The 23,647-nt window shown below is 35.0% G+C and overlaps 1 protein-coding gene across 2 annotated transcripts in view; it reads right to left on the bottom strand.

Annotated features, from left to right (window-relative positions):
- Positions 1–615: 615 nt before the first annotated feature.
- The window catches only part of LOC149784904 (protein saal1-like), a 62,084-nt gene continuing 39,052 nt past the window's right edge, over positions 616–23,647 (bottom strand). For both annotated transcript variants that reach the window (XM_089978497.1, XM_089978498.1), the window contains exons 8-12: positions 21,467–21,590; positions 16,750–16,832; positions 12,216–12,383; positions 6,747–7,075; positions 616–3,123 (exon numbers count right to left, since the gene is read on the bottom strand). In XM_089978497.1, coding sequence (XP_089834623.1) covers positions 2,851–3,123; positions 6,747–7,075; positions 12,216–12,383; positions 16,750–16,832; positions 21,467–21,590 — 977 coding nt within the window. In that variant the 3' untranslated portion in view covers positions 616–2,850. The remainder of the gene's footprint in view (positions 3,124–6,746; positions 7,076–12,215; positions 12,384–16,749; positions 16,833–21,466; positions 21,591–23,647) is intronic.

The raw sequence follows: 23,647 nt of genomic DNA, 5'->3' as shown, positions 1-23,647 counted from the left end.
ATAAAAAGTCTTCCTGTGAAAATGACCTGCTGATACGTCTTTCTGTTCATAAAGAATACCAAAAACAAGACTTTCAAGATGGCTGCAATGGTGATCAGACTGGACATCAGACTGGCACCATTTTCATTTAGGACCAACTAGATATCATAAGAAGTCGTTTAGAGAAAATCCCTTGTTAATATGAACATACATTCATGAGGAGCAGTGACAACAAGATTTTCACGATAGCTGCTGTGGTGGTAATACTGGATTTCTGAGTGGCACCATTTGCATTCTGGACAAACTAGACCTTGGCATGAATCTGTAGTTTCATGGCAATCCCTGAAGCAGTTCATGAGTAGTGATAACAAAATTGTGCTGTCAGATGTTGGACAAGAGACAATAGACAATGGACAATAAGCCATCCCGTAAGCTTTTCTATTCAATAACCAGTACAGCTAAATATCATCACTATTAAATCCAACTGCAATCACTGCAAACGTTAAAAATTCAAGCAGCAATGAACAAGCAAAGTGATTAAAATATTTGTTTTTTCTGATACCAAGCATAAGAGTGACTTCTAGCTTTTACTACATCCTAAAAATATATTTTAAGTGAATACAACACAAGACTGAAGAAAATTTATATGTTTATTGCTACCCATCTCCTTTGGAACAGTTTCACAACTTTCAGCATGTTATATGAAATGTTGAATACTTTAGTATAATATATGGATTCTTTCAATGATCAATGAAGCAAGTTACACATGTCCTTCTCCTACCATTTTTTACCTGTACAAATCAAGATAACCTGTCCTCATCACTTTGACCTGAACTAGCCATTTTCAAATATTGAATATGGAAAATACTTTTGGTGACTGTATTACCAGCATGCTATGGATTCTCTCCCCTTTTCAAGTTCCATGATCCCATTTCCTTTTAGACCTGCACCCTTTCAAACCATTATGCAACCTGCGACCATCAATTCTATCATGTCTTATATGATGTAGGTGCCTAAACACGACAATATCATAAATCAACCTCACTCTTGGTACAAAATATACAGGGAAAATAAGAATTTCTTGCATGCAATATATATATATATATATATATATATATATATATATATATATATATATATATATATGAGATAATGAAAGAACTTTTTTGGATTAAAATATAGGGTATTTACAAGAAACAAACTGAATAATTTTCCAATGAAAAAAAATATAAACATATAGAACCAACAAGATGACATCTATTTAACAGTATGAGTGTGTGTGTGATTTGGATTTTTATTGTAGCTTTAACAATTTTTCAATCTTATTGCTACAATGTCTGCAGTGTGACAGTTTATAGTGATGTCTAGCACTGGGACATCATGCCGCAGACATGTAGCATGATGTCCCACCCAGGCACATTATCCTGACACCCGGCCGACCAGTCCTAACACTAACCTCTTAATGCTGAGCGCCAAGCAAGGCAGCTGTTAGTACCATTTTTGTAAGTCTTTGGTATGACTCGGCCGGGGATTGAACCCACGACCTTCTGCTTCTGAGGCGGACGCTCTAACCACTAGGCCAGAGGAGCGGTCATTTAACAGTATGAAAATATATAATCTTAAGATGAGTTGTAACCACATAGAAAAATAATGCATTTCATTATGTAGATAAATGATATTTTACAGATTTCTAGATATTCCAAATTTGTTATATTACACAATACTGAACAGAAAGTTGACATAAAAAATTTAAAAACCTCCAAAAGCTGAAAACTTTTAAGAAAGGAATTATAGGACAATTAAAAAAATATAGGGCTTGTATAGATCCCATTTTAAAAAAAAGGAATTACAGGATGACTATGACCAATGAAACATGCTTGTAGGAATTACTTCATTTATTTCTTCAATACTGGAACGAGTGTTAAATATATGGGCAATTAATTATTTGGATGTTACTCCATTCAGATACTTAACTCTCTTTTGTTTCAATTGTTTTATTTTCTGCAAAACGGATGTAGCCAATTAATTATCCAGACAAAATTATTGATTGAGAAAGAATGCTGATTATTTAAAATCACTGAGTCCAGATACTCTGGTATCATCAAATTGATAATCTTTTTAATTTGATATCAATCAGATATCAAGACCAGATGATTAGATTATCATCAGCCACAGATCTAGACAGCCTGACACCAATCAGATATCAAGGCCAGATGATTAGATATCCATCAGCCACACAATCGAGACAGCCTGACACCAATCAGATATCAAGGCCAGATGATTAGATATCCATCAGCCACACAATCGAGACAGCCTGACATCAATCAGATCTCAAGGTCAGATGATTAGATATCCATCAGCCACAGAATCGAGACTGCCTGATATCACTCAGTTCTCAAGGTCAGATGATTAGATATCCATCAGCCACAGAATCGAGACTGCCTGATATCACTCAGTTCTCAAGGTCAGATGATTAGATATCCATCAGCCACATACTCTACAGTCTGACACCAATCAGATCTCAAGGTCAAATGATTAGATATTCATCAGCCACAGAATCTAGACAGTCTGACATCAATCATTTATCATGATATCATCCAATTTACATATTCTAAATATTATGGCATTAATCAATCCAGTATTCTGCTATTATGATATTCATCAACGACAGCAGAAACCAGATACACCTTGCAGATACTCTAGTATTAATCTAGGTGTCATTATATTGATATCAATCTGCAGTGGAATCCTGCTAGATGTACTCAAACAGCAATCAAAGACTAGATATCCATTAATCATACAATCCAGATATCCAATTTGCAAGATTCTGTTCATTACCCAAGTATCCCATTCTCACAAATTGATCACACACTATCTTCTGTCCTTATCCATACTTGAAGACTTTGATTCTCTGTCTATCACCTTTCCAGCCATCACATCTTCGATAATTCTAGTCAGTCTTTTCTTTTTGAACTTCTCTGACCAGGATTTAAACTTGTCAACAAAGTCCACATCTCCTTTCATTCCATAAAGAGTTAGAATGAGGAAGTTGGTTCGGCATCTGCTACAGGACTCATCCAGGTATGTTAGAATATGAGAAAGATCAGGAACAACTTTCCCTTCCTCTTCAGTATCTGTGCTGTCCTGAAGATAGAGGATATCTAAGTTTTCATGTATGCAGAAAGAGAAAGGGATTTGCTGATAGAAATGATGCTATGTTGATTGATGAGTAAAGTAATAATAATACCACTACAAATAAATAAATGTGATGTAATACCTAAGAAATGAGCACAGATATCAATGTTTTAAGAAAGAGGCCCAAGTGGGTATAAGATTGCTCACTTTACTGACAGCTACCTAAAGTCCAATGCAAGAATAGTTGGCCAAGAAATCTGGGTTAGCATTATGTTTTCTGATATTCAGAGGTTTTGGTATTTTTCTTGTATGCACGTCCATGCTTTTGGTGGTCAACTTTTAACCAGCAGTGTTGGAGAATAAGCCCTTTAAAGGTTTATCTATTTTTTAGTAACAACAGCCATAATGAAAGGTGGATAAACATATTTTGTTCAAACTTGAAAGGTGTTTAAGCTCGGATGCTGTCAATTTGTATCAAATCTGGTTCAGCGGTTTTTAAGAAGTTGCATAAACAACCTTTTTCTGTTTTTAGTTATAGCATCCATAATACAAATTGGATGACAGCTGACCAACATCATTTGCATAAACTTTAAAAGCCTTACGCATGGCTTCCTTCTGTCACATTTTGTCACATTCTCTTCAATGATGTCTTATCAAACAAATAACATTTCAGTTTTGTCTATTTTTAGTAATGGTAATGATAAAGGAAACTGGATCAGTGTCATTCGTACAAATATAAAAGGTCTTTTTACAAAAAATCTTTCTGTTAAATTGGACCATAAGTCATTCAAGGTTTATCTATATCTTGTAATGGCAGCCATCTTTGCTGGCAGTTTTGCGTCATTTGCACAAAATTTTAAAGGCATACTTGTAAAGATGCTTTCTGTCAAATTTTGTTAAATTCTGTTTCTCAGTTTATGAAATGAAGTCATTTAAACGTTCTTGTTTTTAACAACTTTGGTCATATGATGGATTGGTATCACTGTGCAAATTTAAAAGGTTTTCTTGCCAGAATCTTTCAAGTTTGGTTATAGTCTAACTAGTGTTTTCTTTATAAAAGTTGTTTTCATTTTGTTGTTTTCTATTTTTTTTAATGGAGTTAACTAGACCATGGGATGAATGTGTGTGTAGCTTCAAGGACCAACTTGACCATGGGATGAATGTGTGTGTAGCTTCAAGGCAATCCTCCAACTAGACAATGGGATGAATGTAAGTACAGCTTCAAGGACCAACTAGACCATGGGATGAATGTGTGTGTAGTTTAAAGGCAATCCTCCAACTAGACAATGGGATGAATGTAAGTACAGCTTCAAGGACCAACTAGACCATGGGATGAATGTGTGTGTAGCTTCAAGGCAATCCTCCAACTAGACAATGGGATGAATGTAAGTACAGCTTCAAGGACCAACTAGACCATGGGATGAATGTGTGTGTAGCTTCAAGGACCAACTAGACCATGGGATGAATGTGTGTGTAGCTACAAGGCAATCCTCCAACTAGACAATGGGATGAATGTGTGTGTAGCTTCAAGGACCAACTAGACCATGGGATGAATGTGTGTGTAGCTACAAGGCAATCCTCCAACTAGACAATGGGATGAATGTGTGTGTAGCTTCAAGGCAATCCTCCAACTAGACAATGGGATGAATGTAAGTACAGCTTCAAGGACCAACTAGACCATGGGATGAATGTGTGTGTAGCTACAAGGCAATCCTCCAACTAGACAATGGGATGAATGTGTGTGTAGCTTCAAGGCAATCCTCCAACTAGACAATGGGATGAATGTAAGTACAGCTTCAAGGACCAACTAGACCATGGGATGAATGTGTGTGTAGCTACAAGGCAATCCTCCAACTAGACAATGGGATGAATGTGTGTGTAGCTTCAAGGACCAACTAGACCATGGGATGAATGTGTGTGTAGCTACAAGGCAATCCTCCAACTAGACAATGGGATGAATGTAAGTGTAGCTTCAAGGACCAACTTGACCATGGGATGAATCTCTGTGTAGCTTAAAGGCAATCCTCCAACTAGACAATGTGTAGCTTCAAGGACCAGCTTGAACATGGAATGAATATCTGTGTAGCTTCAAGGACCAACTAGACCATGGGATAAATGTGGGTGTAGCTTCAAGGCAATCCTCCAAGTAGTTTAGAAGGAGCAGCATTAACAAACTTTGCTAACTGACAGACCGATGCTGGATGACAGATGTCAGACAATATACCGTAAGCTCTTCTGCTATATGACAAAATAAAGAATCAAACTCATCTTAGGGCACCTTATTCCAATCTTCAAATCAATCTGGTTTCAATCCATGAAGTCCATCAAAAGTTATTAATTAGAAAGTGAATGGTAAAGTTTTAAGTCAAACTGGGGTCATAAATTTCGTCGGAAAAACCATGTTTTCTTTTAAAATGCCTCATACCAAATTTTTATCAAGTCCATGAAGTCATTCAAAGATAACTTGAACCAAAATGGAAAGGCAAAGTTCTAAGTCAAACAAGGCACACAACTCCATAAAGTTTTGCCTGAAAGTGGTAAAATCTAACGCAAGTCTTACAATGCATAGCCTCATACATAATCTGAATTCAATTGAAGAAGTCCTTCAAAAGTTACTAAGCTGAAATAAAATGGAAAAGCAAAGTTCTAGGTCAAACAGGGCCATTAAACCACAATTCTGCCAGAAAGTTGTGAAAAGCAACACTTTTTAATGTAAATTCTCGTACAACATTTAATTTCAATCTGTGGTGATCTTCTTGAGCAGAAACTTAATTTGTGACAGACATGATGTGCTTGGAGATGATGTGAGGAGATGGGCAGACATTTGTATCACTATATACCCATCACACAGATATGGTAGGGGTCAAAAAGGAGAAAGGAAATGGATTGAGCAGAATGGATACCAAGACGTGTTGTCCATGTCCATTCATCTCCGTTCATCCCACCTTTATGCAACTGAAAAAAAACCTGGTTCAGTTTAACTTAACTCAAGTTCTTTTAATATTCTGCCTCATATTTAATTTAGTTTCCTTTTGAAGTTACTGTGTGGAAACAAAACTCATGGTGCAAGGCAATAAATACATAAAGGTTGGCCACAAATCAGCAAAAAGACCATCAACCTTGACCTAGTTCTTTAAAGCATAGACCCTCATACAAAACTTGATTTCAAGTCCTTCATTGAGCATGTTGCCACTGTAGTTTAGTTAGCAGAGTGCTGGACTGGTAATCAAAGGGTCACAGGTTCAACATCTGCCATGGGCAGTCCAGGTTAGCTGTCCTGGTGTGTCTATGGGAAAGGCACTTAGCTCCTATTTCCTCTGCATGATATAGCCAATAATGTCTTAAAGTGCAGTTACCCCCCCAATACAAATTCAATGTGCAGAAATGAAATCCCAATGCAAAGACAGAGAGGATGGATGAAATGATACAACAGACTGGCACAGGTAATTCTATATGGCCTTATACTGAAAACGGAGAACAGAAAAACACATACACATGAACATGATACAATACCATTGCTACAGTGTGAATGGTTGAATTCGCATTATGATTTATGTGTTAAGTAAATGATTGGAAGTTTTGCTAAAAGTTCCATGGAACTCTACATCATCATCCAAATCACACTGACATACCTTTGGCTGAACAAAGCACATTAGATAATCTCCTATGAATCCTGTGAGAATATTGAACAACACCATCGATTTGTCTGCTTCTTTATCATTGGCCCCTGAAGTCACATGATCTTCATCTGTAGTCCTGACTGCTTCTTTGTTTGCCTGCCCATGATCTGGCTGGCTTGATGTGTTGTCATTTGAAACATCTGAACGTGTATGCATTCCTGAGTCAGATGCATTGTTAGATTTATCTGTCTCGGATTTATTACACTGAGACATTTTATTAGGAAAAACTTTTGGGTACAGAGGCTCAAGAATCTTTAGAAACACTCTAAACAGACCTTCATCTGAAATAAACAAAAATCATTAATTAAAAGAACCATCCTGGAAGCAATAAACTCAGAGGTTGAATTTGAGACCAACCTTCCAGTCTCAGTCAATCAATGGACCTTTCATATGTAAAGTACCTTTTGATTGCTTGAGACACAAGCTATAACATTTTTAAAAATAAATTCCAGGCCTGGTCTTCAACAATTTTCATAGCATAGTACTGACCTTGAAACTGGTAAATTTACATGCTAAATGAAAATAAAATGCAATTAGAATGCAGAATGAATACAAATAAAGATGCATAATGAATGTGAATACAGTGATGCATGCATTTTGAAGAACCCAGACAGTACAAATGCATAACAAAATAGAGAACAATAATCAGTGACAATGGAAACACGAATGCATTTCATCTATGGATATGGTAATCAATTATTTTCAAGCTGCCAATAAATTTCCACAGCTGAATATACCGTTTGCATGATAGTCCTGGATTGGATCCTTTACAGTGACTGATAGTTTTTCACCACTTACAAGCCATGATATTGTTCTTATTAAGGCTGAAATAGGCTACCATCACTCACACGATGACATATCACCAATAGCTGCATTTGTAAAATATTTATTTGAACAAAACAATCTAATATAAGTTACTGACAAAATCTCAACAACTATATTTTATATTTGGTGCAACTATGATTATACGTTTCAACTTATAAAGTCAATGCTGCCTTTTGCATTTGATGCATCTGCCATTTTATTAAAGCATGCTTTTAATACAAAATACTGTAGATAACTGAAACATTTGTGCATAACCACTGTTCTATTTTTTCAGTCAAAATAACCTGTGTCCTTCTGATCTTAAAATTAATAGCCTTCTTCCTTAACATAAGTGCAAGGCATCCCAAACATTAAGGTCCAAGTCTGTGATGCAAAACTATGTTAGTGTAAGCAAACCCATTCTTAACATGTTGACTCCAAATCTGATGGGTTTCTTCCTTACCACAAGTGCAAGCCATCAACAATGTTGATCCAGGTGTGTGACACAGAACTAATACTATTGCATGCAAACCATTTTTTTTTTTGCAGTCACAATTACCTTTTTGACTTATGACTCTGAAATTAAAATCATTCTTTCTTATCCTAAGTGCAAGCCATCTATAACACTTGGTAACTATAGATACAGTCACTGTAACTGTAGAAACGTGCAGCAAGATAACTTGGTTACAGATAAAAAATGCTTCAAGTGGCAGACTATCTTGATTACCATTAACATCTGCTGTAAACTAGAGTGGTTAGAATGAATTCATAATATATTTCTGATTCTGTGACATGTCCGTATTATAATGAAACACCAAATAATATATAGACTATGGAAATGAAGTAAAGTGAACCTTATTCACTGTAAGTCTTTGGGCATCAAATATTATTTGCTAAATTAATATTACCTTATATTCAGTCCGTAAAACTTGCCCGAAAATCGATCAAGCCTACAAGACCAATAACCTGAAAATATTACTGGTCCCATCCATAGGCAAGTAGTCCTACATTTCATTATACAAGAAAATAAAATGTAGTCAATGGTACAATGAAAACTCAGGTAGACATGCCCTTAGTAAGGTTATTTATATTATTCAGGTACGGGGCTGTAGAGAACGATCATGGGCCCTGGGGTAAGAAACACCCAGGCCTCTCCTAGTACTTGCTCAAACAAAATGTTTCTTTTACAAAATTATAAATTGTTTGGCCCGGGCCCTCTTATGCGTATGGGCCCCAGGGATATATCACTGGTTGCCCCCTAGTCGGCCCTGTTCAGACAGACATGCCCACAGTAAAGTTATTTATATGTACTTATGTAGACATGCCCTTAGTAAGGTCATCTACACACTGAAACATGGAACATACAGAAAAACATAAAATAAGATAATTATATCAGTGCAAATTTATTTAATTCAGCACGAAATGGCCACTCTTTACTGACCAGGACAATGATGCTCACTGTCCAGCTGATCTAGATCCAAATATAACTCATCTAGAGGCTGGTCATCATGACTTAACCATTGATGACCAGTCTGAATTGTAGTCTGAAAAAGAATCAGGATCAAAACATCCACTAACTTGTCATCAATGACACTATCAGAATTAAACCCAGCCTTCAAAGATGAGGCTGTGGTATCCAACACAGAGCTGCTCATGAAATTAGGTCTGCGAATGTCGAGTTCCAGCAGTGGATTTCTGGAACTGGAACTGGACCAAATTCATCCACATCAAGCCGAATGCAGCTGAATGATTATATTTCCTTCGGCTCAGCATTACGAAAGATATCTGCATCTGCAGCTCACTTAATTTTCACATCAACATCTTGAAATGTAGATGCATTTATCCAATTCAAACATCATCCACATAATCCAGTTTTCTTTAAACTGCCAATTTTACCTAACACATCTTTGTGATATAATATGTCTAAACAGTAGACTATGTTTGTTTCCCTATTGCACACAATGGCTCCCATAACTGGTTAGGCCTGTAACAAAAATGAATTCTTCCATAGCTCCAATGCCAACATGGCTGATTAGATGTACACACCACTCATTTTTAGGATAAGTCAAACGAGTGGTGTTGCTCTTATGTTGATACAAATGGTGTGGAAATCATTTGCGCTCAAAACCAATTCCGTAACTTTAGCTACATTATGAAAAGCTCACAGTGAAATTCTCCAAGTCTCAAATGTCATATGTGATGGCAAGCAGTGCAAACGATCTTAGCATGCATCCTGTTTTTTTCTTTTCCATTTGAATTCTGTAACCCAACTATTGTTTTTCTTACAAAGAGATGTATTAATTTGGAATAATTCTTTTTCTTTCCTTTGCTATGTTTATTTTTCTTAGTCTCTAGTCACTTCCATGCAGCCAAATATTTCCAGATGCTGATGTTGGGAATTGCAAGCAGCATGCATCATGCGACATCACAGGGTTGCAGAAAAGTCTTTATTTGGAGTTACAAGAATCTAGCAAATGCAAATTAAGTGAGAGTAATTCTCATATCCACCAGATTCACAAACGGTCATCAGAAACAATTCAATGGTATCATTGTTCATATGGTTTTTAATATTTTCCATTATGATCATAAAAAATTTATACTTTAAAATCAAATCTACTTGATATGCCTAACAATACAACTGGTCGGATGGACTGGCAACTCATTTTTTGCCCCAGTCTGTTGTGAAATTGGCTTGGACTGGTGACAATTTCCCATGCTGTTTGTAATTTTCATAAGTTGTTTTACAATAATTTATTTTAATGAACTCACATTTGAGAATACACTTGGTCTATGTGTTTGTCTCATTAAACCATGAAGAAGTTTACTTTACTCAGTTGCAAATAGGTACCTTATTGTCCCTGAAAATACTTGCCTGTACTTAGCTAGAAAAATTTAATGTGATCAAGAAATTACCGTTTACAACAATAATTTTTTATCATTTTTGTTAGTCATCATGAAAGATTCATCCAATTGTGGTGTCATTTGAGTGTCGCTGCCCAAAAGTGAGGCCTATTAAGGAATCAAATATGATACAATACTGGATGCAAAATGATTTTTGGTAGATTTCAGTCAATGTGTTACCATATATACTCCATAATAAGACAAGTCCAAAGACAAACTGCACAGACCCAGATCTGCCATCCCATAATGTGCCAGCAGATCTGGGTCTGTGCAGTTTGCTAGGAGTAATCATTAGAACAAACAACATAGACCCTGATCTGAAGGTGCATTATCAGGGTTCATACTGATCTCTGAATGATAAATTCAAAGACTCTTCCCAAACTTTCAAAGACCATAAACATAAGATTTCCAAGACCTATTTTCACTAACATTTTGTATACAGGTTAGATGAGAAAACAACGAATGCAAAATACTACAATATTGTTTAATGATGAAATTCAAACAATAATTAATTTCCTAAAGTTGCTTTATAATGATCTGGAAGATAGGTTAACATTCATTGTTATTTCAGAAATATGTAATTTATGAAGACGTAAATCGACTGAACAAATTTTGAATCCTGGAGTGTGTTACTTTCGCGCACAGAGTGAGCAATGTAACCAAAATTCAACTGGCTGAACAGTCTTGTTAAAGAAAATCGTGAATTAGTGTAATGAACCCTGATTATGTTAGGGCAGATCAGGATCTTTGTTGTTTGCAGTTTGCCTAGACTTACAAGTGAGTATATAGGGTACCATATTACATTTTATTTTATTTATTTTTTATTATAAAAATTTAGTGCATTATTACTTATCTCTTCTTGATTCAGTTAATAAAAATGATTGGTTCTTTTTTAGAGACCATGACACAATGGTCCACATAAAAATATGATTGTTTGTTTGTGTAGAGACCATGACATGATGGTCCACATTAATGTGTTGTTAACTGTTCTAATTGGGTGTGACAGTCATGTTTTTTTTTTAAATTAAAAAAAAAAAACAATTTAATAATTGTCTTCAATCAAAACAATGCCACATCCAATCCAATCAATGCAACTGTAGGTCTGTGATTAGCAGCCAAAATCGCCCAAAATTGGATTTAAATTATGTCTCCATAGTGGTATAAAGATTAGCCAATCAGATAAAAATGAACTCATTATTATGCTTATTGTCCTGATGTAGTTGGATATTTATTTTTAATAAAAGTGATATCCAAGCTATTTTTGTTTTTAATCTGTAAAATATCTACAACATAAACTGTTAAGTGGTTGAGATTGGTAGGGGTACTATACCATTACAAAAAATAAATATATGAAGAAAGGTGTACATAAATTAAAGATAATACAATTATGAGCTTTGAAAACACACACACACACACACACACACACACACACACTGTATTCTATACTTCTCCTGCACTTTTAAATCTGTAAAATAAATTAAAAAATATAGGGCTGCTCTAAAAATATATGACAATTAAGGAAAATATAAGACATCTGATGCTCAGAACTAATTATTTTCAATAAATACCTTATCAAAGTCTTTATCTGACATAAATCTTGATGTTTGAGGAAAGGCTGCCTAATATTACTGCCATAATGTGATGGATGGATGGATGGATGGATGGATGGATGGATGGAGGGATAAATTTCATTTCATGACAACTGCAATGAAATACCTTTGGTAAGTTGATTCGCTGATTGAGGAACTGATGTAAAAATTAAATTTAACACAGAGAGAGCTGAAGCAAGTGATGTCTGTCGATCTTTCAGGCGAACAATTTCATATTCACACACAAGATTCAGGTACTTCAGCAGTGCCCTTTGAAGAGTCACTGCACACGATACTGCAATGACAAGAAATTCAAACCAATTATAGTGACAATCTGCACTTGAATAACTATTTGTAGTGATAACCCTTATTTGAATAACCAGCTGTAGACACAATAAGTCTGTATGCATGTATGTATGCATGTATGTATGTGTGTATGTATGTGTGTATGTATGTGTGTATGTGCGTGTATGTATGTATGAAGGCAGTTTAACGGCATATTAGAAAGAAACTGGCTAAATGGTGCTAATTAATGGTAAATTCTAAAAGAATTAAAAATAAAACTTCCTGAAGATAAACCCTTTCAAATAAACATAAAGCACAAAAATATAACAAGTGAAGATATAACAGGTATATGAACTAAAAGATAATAGTAAAAAAACCAAAATCATTGAAATACTGAGTCGAAAATGTGAAATAGACTGCTTTTCCTCAAAAACTTAAAAGAAAAACTTCCTCAAAGAATATTAACACTGAAATGTTACTACCAATGCCACACAAAAAATGACAGCTATGTATTACTTTACTTACAAAAGGCCAGACAAAAATTAAGTGCAATTGGTTCAATTCACATAAATCAACATATATTTAGAAGCTTGTTCAGAAAAACCACATGAAGCTGGTCTCTATGTGGTTATTACACACAGATCTGACTGGTTGGTTGCTTGTTGTTTAACAGCACACCAATGTGATAGGTTATATCATACTGAGACCTCTGAAGTAATTTGCCTTGCTATCATAGTGAGGCCTCTGACATAATTTGACTTGCTATCATACTGAGGCCTCTGCAGTAAATTGGCTTGCTATCATACTGAGGCCTCTGATATAATTGCCTTGCAATCATACTGAGGCCCCTGACATAATTTGCCATGCTATCACAATGAAGCTTCTGAAGTAATTGACTTGCAATCATACTGAGGACTCTGAAGCAATTTACCTTGCTATCACAATGAAGCTTCTGAAGTAATTGCCTTGCAATCATGCTGAGGTGTCTGATGTGATCTGCCTTGTAATCATAATGAGGCCTCTGAAGTAATTTGCCTTGCCATTATACTGAAGCCTCTAAGGTAATTGGCCTTGCTATCATGCTGAGGTGTCTGATGTGATTGGCCTTGCTATAATGCTGAGGCCTCTGAAGTAATTTGCCTTGCTATCATACTGAGGTGTCTGATGTGATTTGCCTTGCTATCATACTGAGGTGTCTGATGTAATTTGCCTTGCTATCATACTGAGGCCTCTGAAGTAATTTTCCTTGCTATCAGACATAATGGCATGTACAGTATTAGACATATCAGCATGTATAGTTTTGTTTTAGACATATTGGTAATATAATGTACAGTATTAGACATATTGGCATGGCCATTATTAGACTTATTAACATGTACAGTATTTTTCTATTTTTTTTGTAATGGTGGCCATATTTGATAATGGATAAGCATCATTTGTATAAAAGTTGAAAGTCATCTGTGACTGGATGCCTTCAGTCAAACATGGTCAAATTATATTGAAAGACCTCTATGACTGGATGCTTTCAATCAAACATGGTCAAATTATATTCAAAGACCTCTGCAACTGGATGCTTTCAGTCAAACATGGTCAAATTATATTGAAAGACCTCTATGACTAGATACGTTCAGTCAAACATGGTCAAATTATATTGAAAGACCTCTATGACTGGATGCTTTCAGTCAATAATGGTCAAATTATAATGAAAGACCTCTATGACTGGATGCTTTCAGTCAAACATGGTCAAATTATATTGAAAGACCTATGACTAGATGCTTTCAGTTAAACATGGTCAAATTATATTGAAAGACCTCTATGACTGATGCTTTCTGTCAAACATGGTCAAATTATATTGAAAGACCTATGACTAGATGCTTTCAGTTAAACATGGTCAAATTATATTGAAAGACCTCTATGACTGATGCTTTCAAACATGGTCAAATTATATTGAAAGACCTCTATGACTAGATGATTTCAGTCAAACATGGTCAAATTATATTGAAAGACCTCTATGACTGATGCATTCAGTCAATAATGGTCAAATTTTATTAAAAGACCTCTATGAGTGGATGTTTTCAGTCAATAATGGTCAAATTATATTGAAAGACCTCTGTGAGTGGATGCTTTCAGTCAATTATGGTCAAATTATAATGAAAGACCTATGACTAGATGCTTTCAGTCAAACATTTTCAAATTATATTCTATTCTGCTGTTCTGGAAAAGAAACAGTTTAAAGGCTTTTATAATTTTAGTAATGGTGGCCAAAGCTGATACCGGATTAGCACCATTTTTAAAAAGTTGAAACGTCTTCATGCCAGGTCTTTCTGTCAAGCTTTTTTACAAATTCAAGACAGAAGATGTTGAAGGTTAAAGTGTTTTCTATAAAAAAAAATCTGCAACAAATGCCTACTAATTTTAGTAACAGTTGCCATATTATGGCTGATCAGTATCATTTATAACAATTTGAAAAATCTTTCTGCCAGGATGCTGTCAAATTTGATCAAATTATTTTCAGCAGTTTTCAGGTAGAGGTTGTTTAAATGACTAACTCTTTTTTATTAATGGCCCTTTTTGACTGGTATCATTTGTGCATATTTTAAAATTCATAAAGTGTTTATTTTGAAAAAATTCAAGTACGAAGTGGTCGATGGCTATGGGTCATGCCTTTAGCTCACTTGGTCTTATGGCCAAGTGAGCTAAACAATAACTTCTTTATTTACACATAAAATATTGCTGATGGCAGAGAACATATGTCACACTGACCTACTTTGGTGACAGGATGTTGCACTCATTCAGAAGTATTCAAGCACAAAACTGTAACATCATGTGGTTCAAAGCACATGTGAATTCAATCTAAATTTGTGAATGATGGATGGAAGGAATGACTGATGGAGAGCTTCAAGGATGAACAAACAAGAGAAACATTTTCTGCCCCTTCCATATTTGTTGCAAGATGTAAATAACCTACATATTTTGAAAAAAAAAAAGAATTTTGTTGTGTGTACTTCTAAAACAGGTACTAATCTAGTCCACCCTTTCCAACAGCACAGAGCTATTTATGTTGACCTTAAAGGAATATCAGAAATATGAATTAACCTGCTGTATTCTTATTTACATAGAAGAAAAATCTGACAAGAAAGTGATGATCAAAGCGTCTTAAACTCATTGCCACTGCCTCTGCTATGATCCATAATGCAGCCTTTCAGTATATAGATAATGAGTTAGAACTATTCTTGAAATAAAGACAAACACTTAAATTATTTTTGTTTGCAAAAGTTACAGTTACATTTTATTTTGCTAAATCAACAAAAACAACCATTTTTTTTAAAAAGCTGACTTTGTGAATTGTGAATATTAGCAGCAAAGTCATGTATTCAAACACGTAAATAATGGCAGATTTCGTGAAATAAAATTCTGTTACTTTTTCTCCAGACTATGTTTTTTATAATAAAGTTCTATATTGTTGTGGATTTAATGCAATATTTCAGCACAAGATAGGCTATAATTATACATGGCAGCCAGTATAAACTAGTGGAGGAGGAATCCAGGAACAACCACCAATCTATGGGAAGCCACTGGCAACCTTTCTCATGTTCCCACACTGGCTGAACCAAAGACTTGAACCCACAAGGTCATAGGTGATCTGCCTCTGCCACCCATGGCCTAATATGTAATGAATTAATGTAAATTCACCATCATGGCCCCATATGTAATGAATTAATGTAAATTCACCATCATGGCCCCATATGTAATGAATTAATGTAAATTCACCATCATGGCCCCATGTGTAATGAATTAATGTAAATTCACCATCATGGCCCAATAGGTAATGAATTAATGTAAATTCACCATCATGGCCCCATGTGTAATGAATTAATGTAAATTCACCATCATGGTCCCATATGTAACGAATTAATGTAAATTCACCATCATGGCCCCATATGTAATGAATTAATGTAAATTCACCATCATGGCCCCATATGTAATGAATTAATGTAAATTCATCATCATGGCCCCATATGTAATGAATTAATGTAAATTCACCATCATGGCCCAATAGGTAATGAATTAAAGTAAATTCACCATCATGGCCCCATATGTAATGAATTAATGTAAATTCACCATTCATTGCATTCCATTTTTTCTGGATTTCTTGGATGCAATAAATCATAAATTTACAGACATAAAGAGCAGCTGGACTTTCTCCAATCAATAAAAGATATGTACAGATAAGAAACAATTGTTCAGAAAACCATGAAAATTAAATCCTATGAAAAAAAAGTCTAAGTAAGATACAAACATTTTGCAGCAAATTTTTCTTTCATTAGGAGAAGACAAAGAAGAGATTCCAGTTATTCTTCATCCTGAATCCTCACCTAAAGCTTCAACTCCAGTTTCAGTAGTTGATATCAGTTGAAATATATGGAGGAAAATCTCTAATGCTTCACTGTGTCCATATCTTCAATAGAAATTTTCTTGTCAATTAATGCAAAACACACTTCAACAAAATCAATATAAATTTCTACAAGTTATGATCTCTTTCAAAATGAAATTATCTACTTTGGCCTTCACTACCAAATTAAGACATACAGGTATACTTTTTTCAAAATCATCAACATCAAGCAAATTGTAGATTGCATTAGGTATTTGATTAAAATATATTATGGATTTTTTCCAAAATAATTTTCATGTGAGATGTATGAATGCTAAAATCATTATATTCCTGCTTGCAAAAATCAGAGCTAACTGAAAGGTTCACAATGGCAAATGCCTACAATTTTTATTACACACACCAAAGACTACAATATTTTGATCCCCGCAAAGTAAAGCTAAAGAAAGCTTTCTTTGTTTTTGTTCATTTCAATGGTATTTTTAGCACCATATTGCCTATAATGCTGAAGAGATGGGAGCAAAGAGCCTTCCCCAAGGACACAAAGAGGCAACTGACCCACTTTATTTAGTGCCCATGCAACTGAAGCGAAGTGCATTCAAAATTAAAGTATGTGTATTTTTAAGTGAACTTCAATGTCCATAAGAAGCATTTTGGAATGAAATTAAATACAATATCAAGTCAAAATTCACAGGTAGATGTACAAGTCACTGTGTTTATAAGCTAAATGAAGCAAAAATGCAAGCAATGACCTTGTGCTTGACCCCAATGACAATCAGGTCTGATTTTCAAAACATCTTCACAAAAGTGTTAATATGATGGTGGTCAGATCTGGATAATTTTTATTCAGAACCAAAATGTTGCAAAAAATGTTCATTGAAAAAACCACTGTTGATGCCACCATTTATAGAAGAGAATTAGTGATAGCAAGATCTTTGTGATGGTCCCTATGGTGCCTTTTTTGATCTAGATCTTCAATCAGGAACAGCTATAGATTGCAACAACAGTGTTTTTGCAAAAATGCCATGTTAATAAGATCATCCATTCAGGAGAAATAGCAATATAAAGATGTTCAGGTCAGCCATCAAGGCAGCCATTTTGAAGTTTAGATTAGCATCATTTTGACATAGGAGTAACAATATATTGCAAGAAGAAGGTAATTTCTGCTTATATATTTAGGAGATGTAACTGTTGTGTTTCAAATTATGGTATGTCACATCAATATCATTTTAATTTTGAACCCACTAGACACTATGAGAACTGCTTTAGTGAAATTCCCAGTCAAAATGACCTTCCATTTGTGATCTTCAAGATGGCTAATGAACAGCACCAGGATCCACTAAATACAATTAGTTTCTCAGTGCTTTCAAACTACATGTCTACAGAACCATCTGCTTTGAAGTTGATTTAGTAAGATTTTTAATATGGCTACCATGGTAGCAACAGTATAGGTCTAATTGGCACTCATTTCATTTTGAACAAACTAAATATGTAAAGTCTTTTAGTGGAAATCTTATGTCAGTACAATCATCTATTCAGCAATGAATAGCATTATTCTGCACCATTATTATTTACAAAAACCAGACATCATATGAAGTGTTTCAGTATAAACTTCAAACTGATATCACCATTTTCATTTACAAAAACCAGACATATGAAGTGTTTCAGTATAAACTTCAAATCAATATCACCATCCACTAGAGTGTAGTGATAACAAGTATTCCATCAAAACTGCTTTTCACTTATTTGTGTGAGGAAGAAGTTTCTGTCAAAGAAGGAACGTTTTGAACTGGCCCAGAAACTCTACAGTGAAGTTTTAGACTAGTCTATTACATAGTATTATTGGATGCTTCAAACCTATTGAAAGCCACCATAGGAAAGTTTGAGACTACACCGCTCCCTCGATAACTTGTGCACAATGGGGTCCACAAACATAGACCGCACTATAAGCAAGGTGTGAGTTACCGTGGGACATCCAAAAATTGAGAAAAAAATCACTCTGACACCAAGAAAACCGGGTGGGTGGGTGGGGGCGGTGTTTGGGAACTGGGCTGTTTAATGACTGAATCCTCATTTTCAATCACGTCGATAATAATTTTTAATGATGTGCTTTTTCTAATGAAGTTGTTCGTTATTCAGTTTAAATAACATTTATTTTCAAAATGTCTAACACATGAAAGATCGTTTTAACTGGTTTCAACAACCATCATGTGAACGCGAAAAATCTGTGTATTACGCCACTGCTTTTTGTTTTCTTGATGAGTCTAGTTCCCATACCGGTGTTTAAAAGTGTCATGCCAATCAGGAGTCCACAGAGCAAGGAACTAGACTAACTGTTGATACACCACCAAACAAAATTCCTTTTTTTCAAAAACATGTGGCATTTATTTTGTGAGACAATTGTCTATGATGAAACATAATTTTTGTACTGTTCAATTAGTACAATACTGATGTCGTGATTTCATTGGAAGTAAATAATGAATTTTTTTTATCATCCTTGAGGATATCTCTATGTGCCAGTCCAAGAATTCTCTGAAACTTGCTTGCCCACAATGGTCCGTATCTGTGAAATCAAGCTCTTTATTTTATGAAGTATTCATTTTGCTTGGATGCCTTGTTATCTTTGATCGAAGTTATGAAAGAGTTGGTTAATTTAAGGTAGTTTATGTTACATACACAATAACATTTATAACAGTGTTTGATTGATCAAATGAAGTGAGTTCACCTGACATGCCGCTAGATTTTAAGTTTGAAGGATTTTCGTGCCTTTTAACTTTTCTTTTATTCCACCTCCTTTATTTGATTCAAAAGATATAATTAATGTGATAATACAAAGAAAGCCAGCTTTTAATTCAGTGCAACAATACAACAACTACTTTCGCAAGTCAGTTATCAAAACATTTTAAGCACTTAATTTTAATAATAAGGTTCTCAGAGAAATGCTCGCGGACATAGCTCTTATGGTAGACAGACGCAAATTATGTTTAATTACAAGAGGACACATTGTATTTATGATGATTAGACTTAAAAGGATATAACTAGAAAACAAATTTCACTTGATAAAACAAATTTTTAATTTGTTTTTATTTATTAAAGTACTGCCTCCACTCTGTGTAAGTGACATTTTCATTGATCGAAATTTCCTTACATATCGCTAATTGCGGTGTACTAGGAATGTTGCTCGGAAAGAAAATGTAAAAAATTGTATGACCTATTTTTAAAGTTGATATTTCACAGTATTGATTAAATTTTCCAGGTTTCTGACGATAAAACAAGCGATACATCAGTGATTTCATTACCAATTTTGATGGTGATTTTCTCCAAGTTCAACAAATAAGGATCAATTTTGGGGGTATTTTTGGGTTTAAAAAATGGGATCCACGCCTGACTTTGCATTTGTAAGAGGGTTTGAGAATTATCAGGGTGCGAGTTATCAAGGGAGTGGTGTATTCTCATCCTGTTAGATGTTTCAAGCTTGTCCAAAACTACTGCTGGGATGTTTGAGATCAGTCTCATCCTACTGGATGCTTTAAGCCTGTCCAAAGCCATCCCAGGGAAGTCTGAGACTAGTGTTATGTATTAATCTGTATTATTTTTGTTGTTTTTCTTAATGATTATATGCAAAGTACATTTGTATTTTATACCTGACCTTTCCAAAATCAAGTTAATAGTGTACCTGACCAGTGACATTTATTTTGTAAACAACATAATATATAGCTAATATTTTTCTAAGAGAACAGATTAAATATTCAGATCATTATTAAAGAAGGTAAACATGATTATTTGAATCTGAGTCTAAGATGTTTTCCACTTGGAAATTCCTAAACTTGTTGACAACTTGAATGTCTTAGAGGAGTCTGACCTGCATCCTGGATTTATTATTGTGTCTAAGCTTTTTATATAAAGTAGTTTACTTCAAATATTTCTCATTCTTGCCTTAACATCTGAAACAGAATCAATTTTATTATTATGATCAGCTTTTAATATGGTTGGATTCATTTATTTATTCAAAGTATTATTCACTTGAAATACAAAGTACTCAATATTATTCTTGGACAAAGACATTAGTTTGGAATTATAGCAAATTCTGACAAAAACATTTGGACTGTATTATTGTGATATATCAAAAGATTTTTAGCACATTGGCGCTCTCCAGGCCATTGGCTCATTAGTACGCTTGAGACTACAGGCACATCAACACATTCAATATCATAATTTATTTGGAACACCACTGGAATTCAATTGGAACTTCATACATTTGGACTTGTGATTGAATTTTAGGACTATTTGGGATTTAATTCACATTACTGTAAGTTCTCTTTAAATCTTCACTATGTATGCCAGGGAAATAAATTATTTGTTGAAATTTACAAAATGTATTGGTTTTTGCTCTTTTCTGTTACCTAGTTTAAGATCACATAGTGATAGTACTAGTATCATCCTACTGGATGTTTCAAGCCTGTCCAAATGCTTACCAGGGAAGTTTTCAGCAAATAACATTTCTGACCACCGTGTTGGGCAATAAGTTTCACAGTAAGTATTATGCCTTTGCTATTAAGGCTTCAAAGACCAGCAACTTGCACTTCACACCATATCAAACTAATTACTGTCTATTTTATAATATTATAAAATATATTGTAAATCAACGATACATGCACCCCAAGCCTGAAGCACTTTCATTTTCAGAGCTAAAACCAACTCACCCAATTTGATGTACAGCTTCCAGAAGTGCCTGAACAAAATCTTGAGTTGCCCATGCTCCACAGAGGTTTCCCTCAATGTCAAGTAGACTGTGAACCAATTCAGCAGTATTTTTTAACAAATCACCTGTAAGAAATCTTTATTTGTTAGGAAATCCTGACTACAGTACTACAAGAACTTTTTAAGCTGAAAAAGCAGAAAGTTTTGGTTATCTAAAAAAAAAACTTGCTACTGAATATATTTTCCTTTTAAACTGCTACTGGTGACTGTGAATGAACATATTTTAACTAGAGAATCTTTATAAAATACACATTCCCACACACCACTATCCTATCCCACCACCCCAATCTGTGCCTTCAGGAGGTAACGATAGACCCATGAGCCAAAAGCTGCTTGCATATCAGAATTCATACTCTTTCTCCAGTAATTTTATATGTAGTTATAGGTTGGAGATTACTATAGGTTCTAGGTTATGACTCAAGGGACAACATTCCATCCCCTCTTAGCTCCATCTCCTGGGAGTAGATCTAGATCAAAATTCAATACTGTTGAAGACCATCCTCAATCATATTCCATGGTTTTAAGTCTATAGCTTGAGTTGCAAAACAAATAAAAGTCACAAGTTTTACATTTAATTAATTGTTTTTAGACTCTTCCAGTAGTCTAGTGGTTAGAGCATGCACCTTGGATGCAGGAGGTCGCAGGTTTGAACCACAGCTGAGTCATACCAAAGACTTATAAAAATGCTACTAACAGCTGCCTTGCTAAGTGCTCAGCATTAAGAGGTTAGTGCTAGGACTTGTCAGCCTGGTGTCAGGATAATGCAACTGGGTGGGAGATCATGCTACATGTCTGCAGCATGATGCCCCAGTGCCTGACATCACTATAAACTGCCACACTACAGACATCATAACAATATGACCGAAATTACTTTATAGCTAGGTTAAAAATCCAAAACACACACACACATTTTTACAAATGCGTAACTGTTTCTACCACTCCGGTTCCACCATCAGGAGTTAGAAGTGTTCCCATTACCCAAGGTCCATACCCTGGAGTTGGAAGTGTTCCCACTACCCAATATAATAATAATAATAATAATAATAATGAGGACTTTGTATAGCTCCTAATCTTTAGAAGCTCTAAGCGCTTTACAACATCAGATGACACCTGTAAGAAAAAAACATATAATGATATGATTACAAAAACAAACACCATGAAATTAGAAACCATTAAAAAAAAAACATGCTGAGAATATTTAAGGTAGGAAACATTAATAGGTCTTTAAGTTTGTTCTTGCAGTCGAAATAAGTGAGTTTTGAGAGCCCTCTTGAATGTGATCACTGTGTCTTTGTGTCTACGTTCAGTGGGCAATTCATTCCACGTTGCTGGGCTCTGGTATGCAAAAGAACGCTGTCCATATGACTTTGTTTTCATAGTGGGAATAATGAGTATAAGATTGTCAGAAGAGGAGCGTAAGTATCTTGCTGGTGTGTACACATGGGTGAGGTCGGATAGGTATGTTGGACAAGAGTCCGTCCATGAAATGTAGCATAGTGAACAAATTTTGTGTTTGATTCTGGATCGAATGGATAGCCAGTGTAGGGTACAGAGCAGCAGGGAGGTGTGCTCTGATCGTGGTACTCTAAGTATGATCCGAGCAGCTGTGTTTTGAACTTTTTGAAGTTTCTGGAGCAGATATTGAGATGAACCAGAAGAATTGAGTTACAATAGTCTAGTCTTGAAAGTACTAACGAACACACAAGTGTTTTAGTGGCATCAACTGAAAGATATTTGCGAACTGAGCTGATACGTCTCAGCTCAAGATATGCAGCCTTGCATATGTTCATGACATGTTGGTACAGTGTGAGAGTACTGTCCAGAGTAACAACTCGGTTTTGTACTGATTGTGTGAATTTAATGTTGGTGCTGCTGATATTTATTGTTTGAGGTAAAGGAAGTGAATGAGAAAGTCTTTGTGTTGTGATCAGAATGGCCTCAATTTTATCATCATTCATCTGCTTGTTACATGTCATCCATGATTTCACATCAGAAATGCACCTCTACACCTTGGATGGTAACATCAACTTCAGTTGGGTGGCTAAATTTATATATTTGGGTGTCATCAGCGTACAATTGGTGAGACACTGGATGATGATTTATGACACTTGAGAGTGAATGAG

The sequence above is a fragment of the Sinohyriopsis cumingii genome, chromosome 13, assembly GCF_028554795.1.
Source record: "Sinohyriopsis cumingii isolate HCF-2022 chromosome 13, ASM2855479v2, whole genome shotgun sequence".
Classification (NCBI taxonomy): Eukaryota; Metazoa; Mollusca; class Bivalvia; order Unionida; family Unionidae; genus Sinohyriopsis; species Sinohyriopsis cumingii.
Note: the sequence above shows the minus strand (reverse complement) of the source record. Positions and strands in the feature narration are given on the sequence as shown.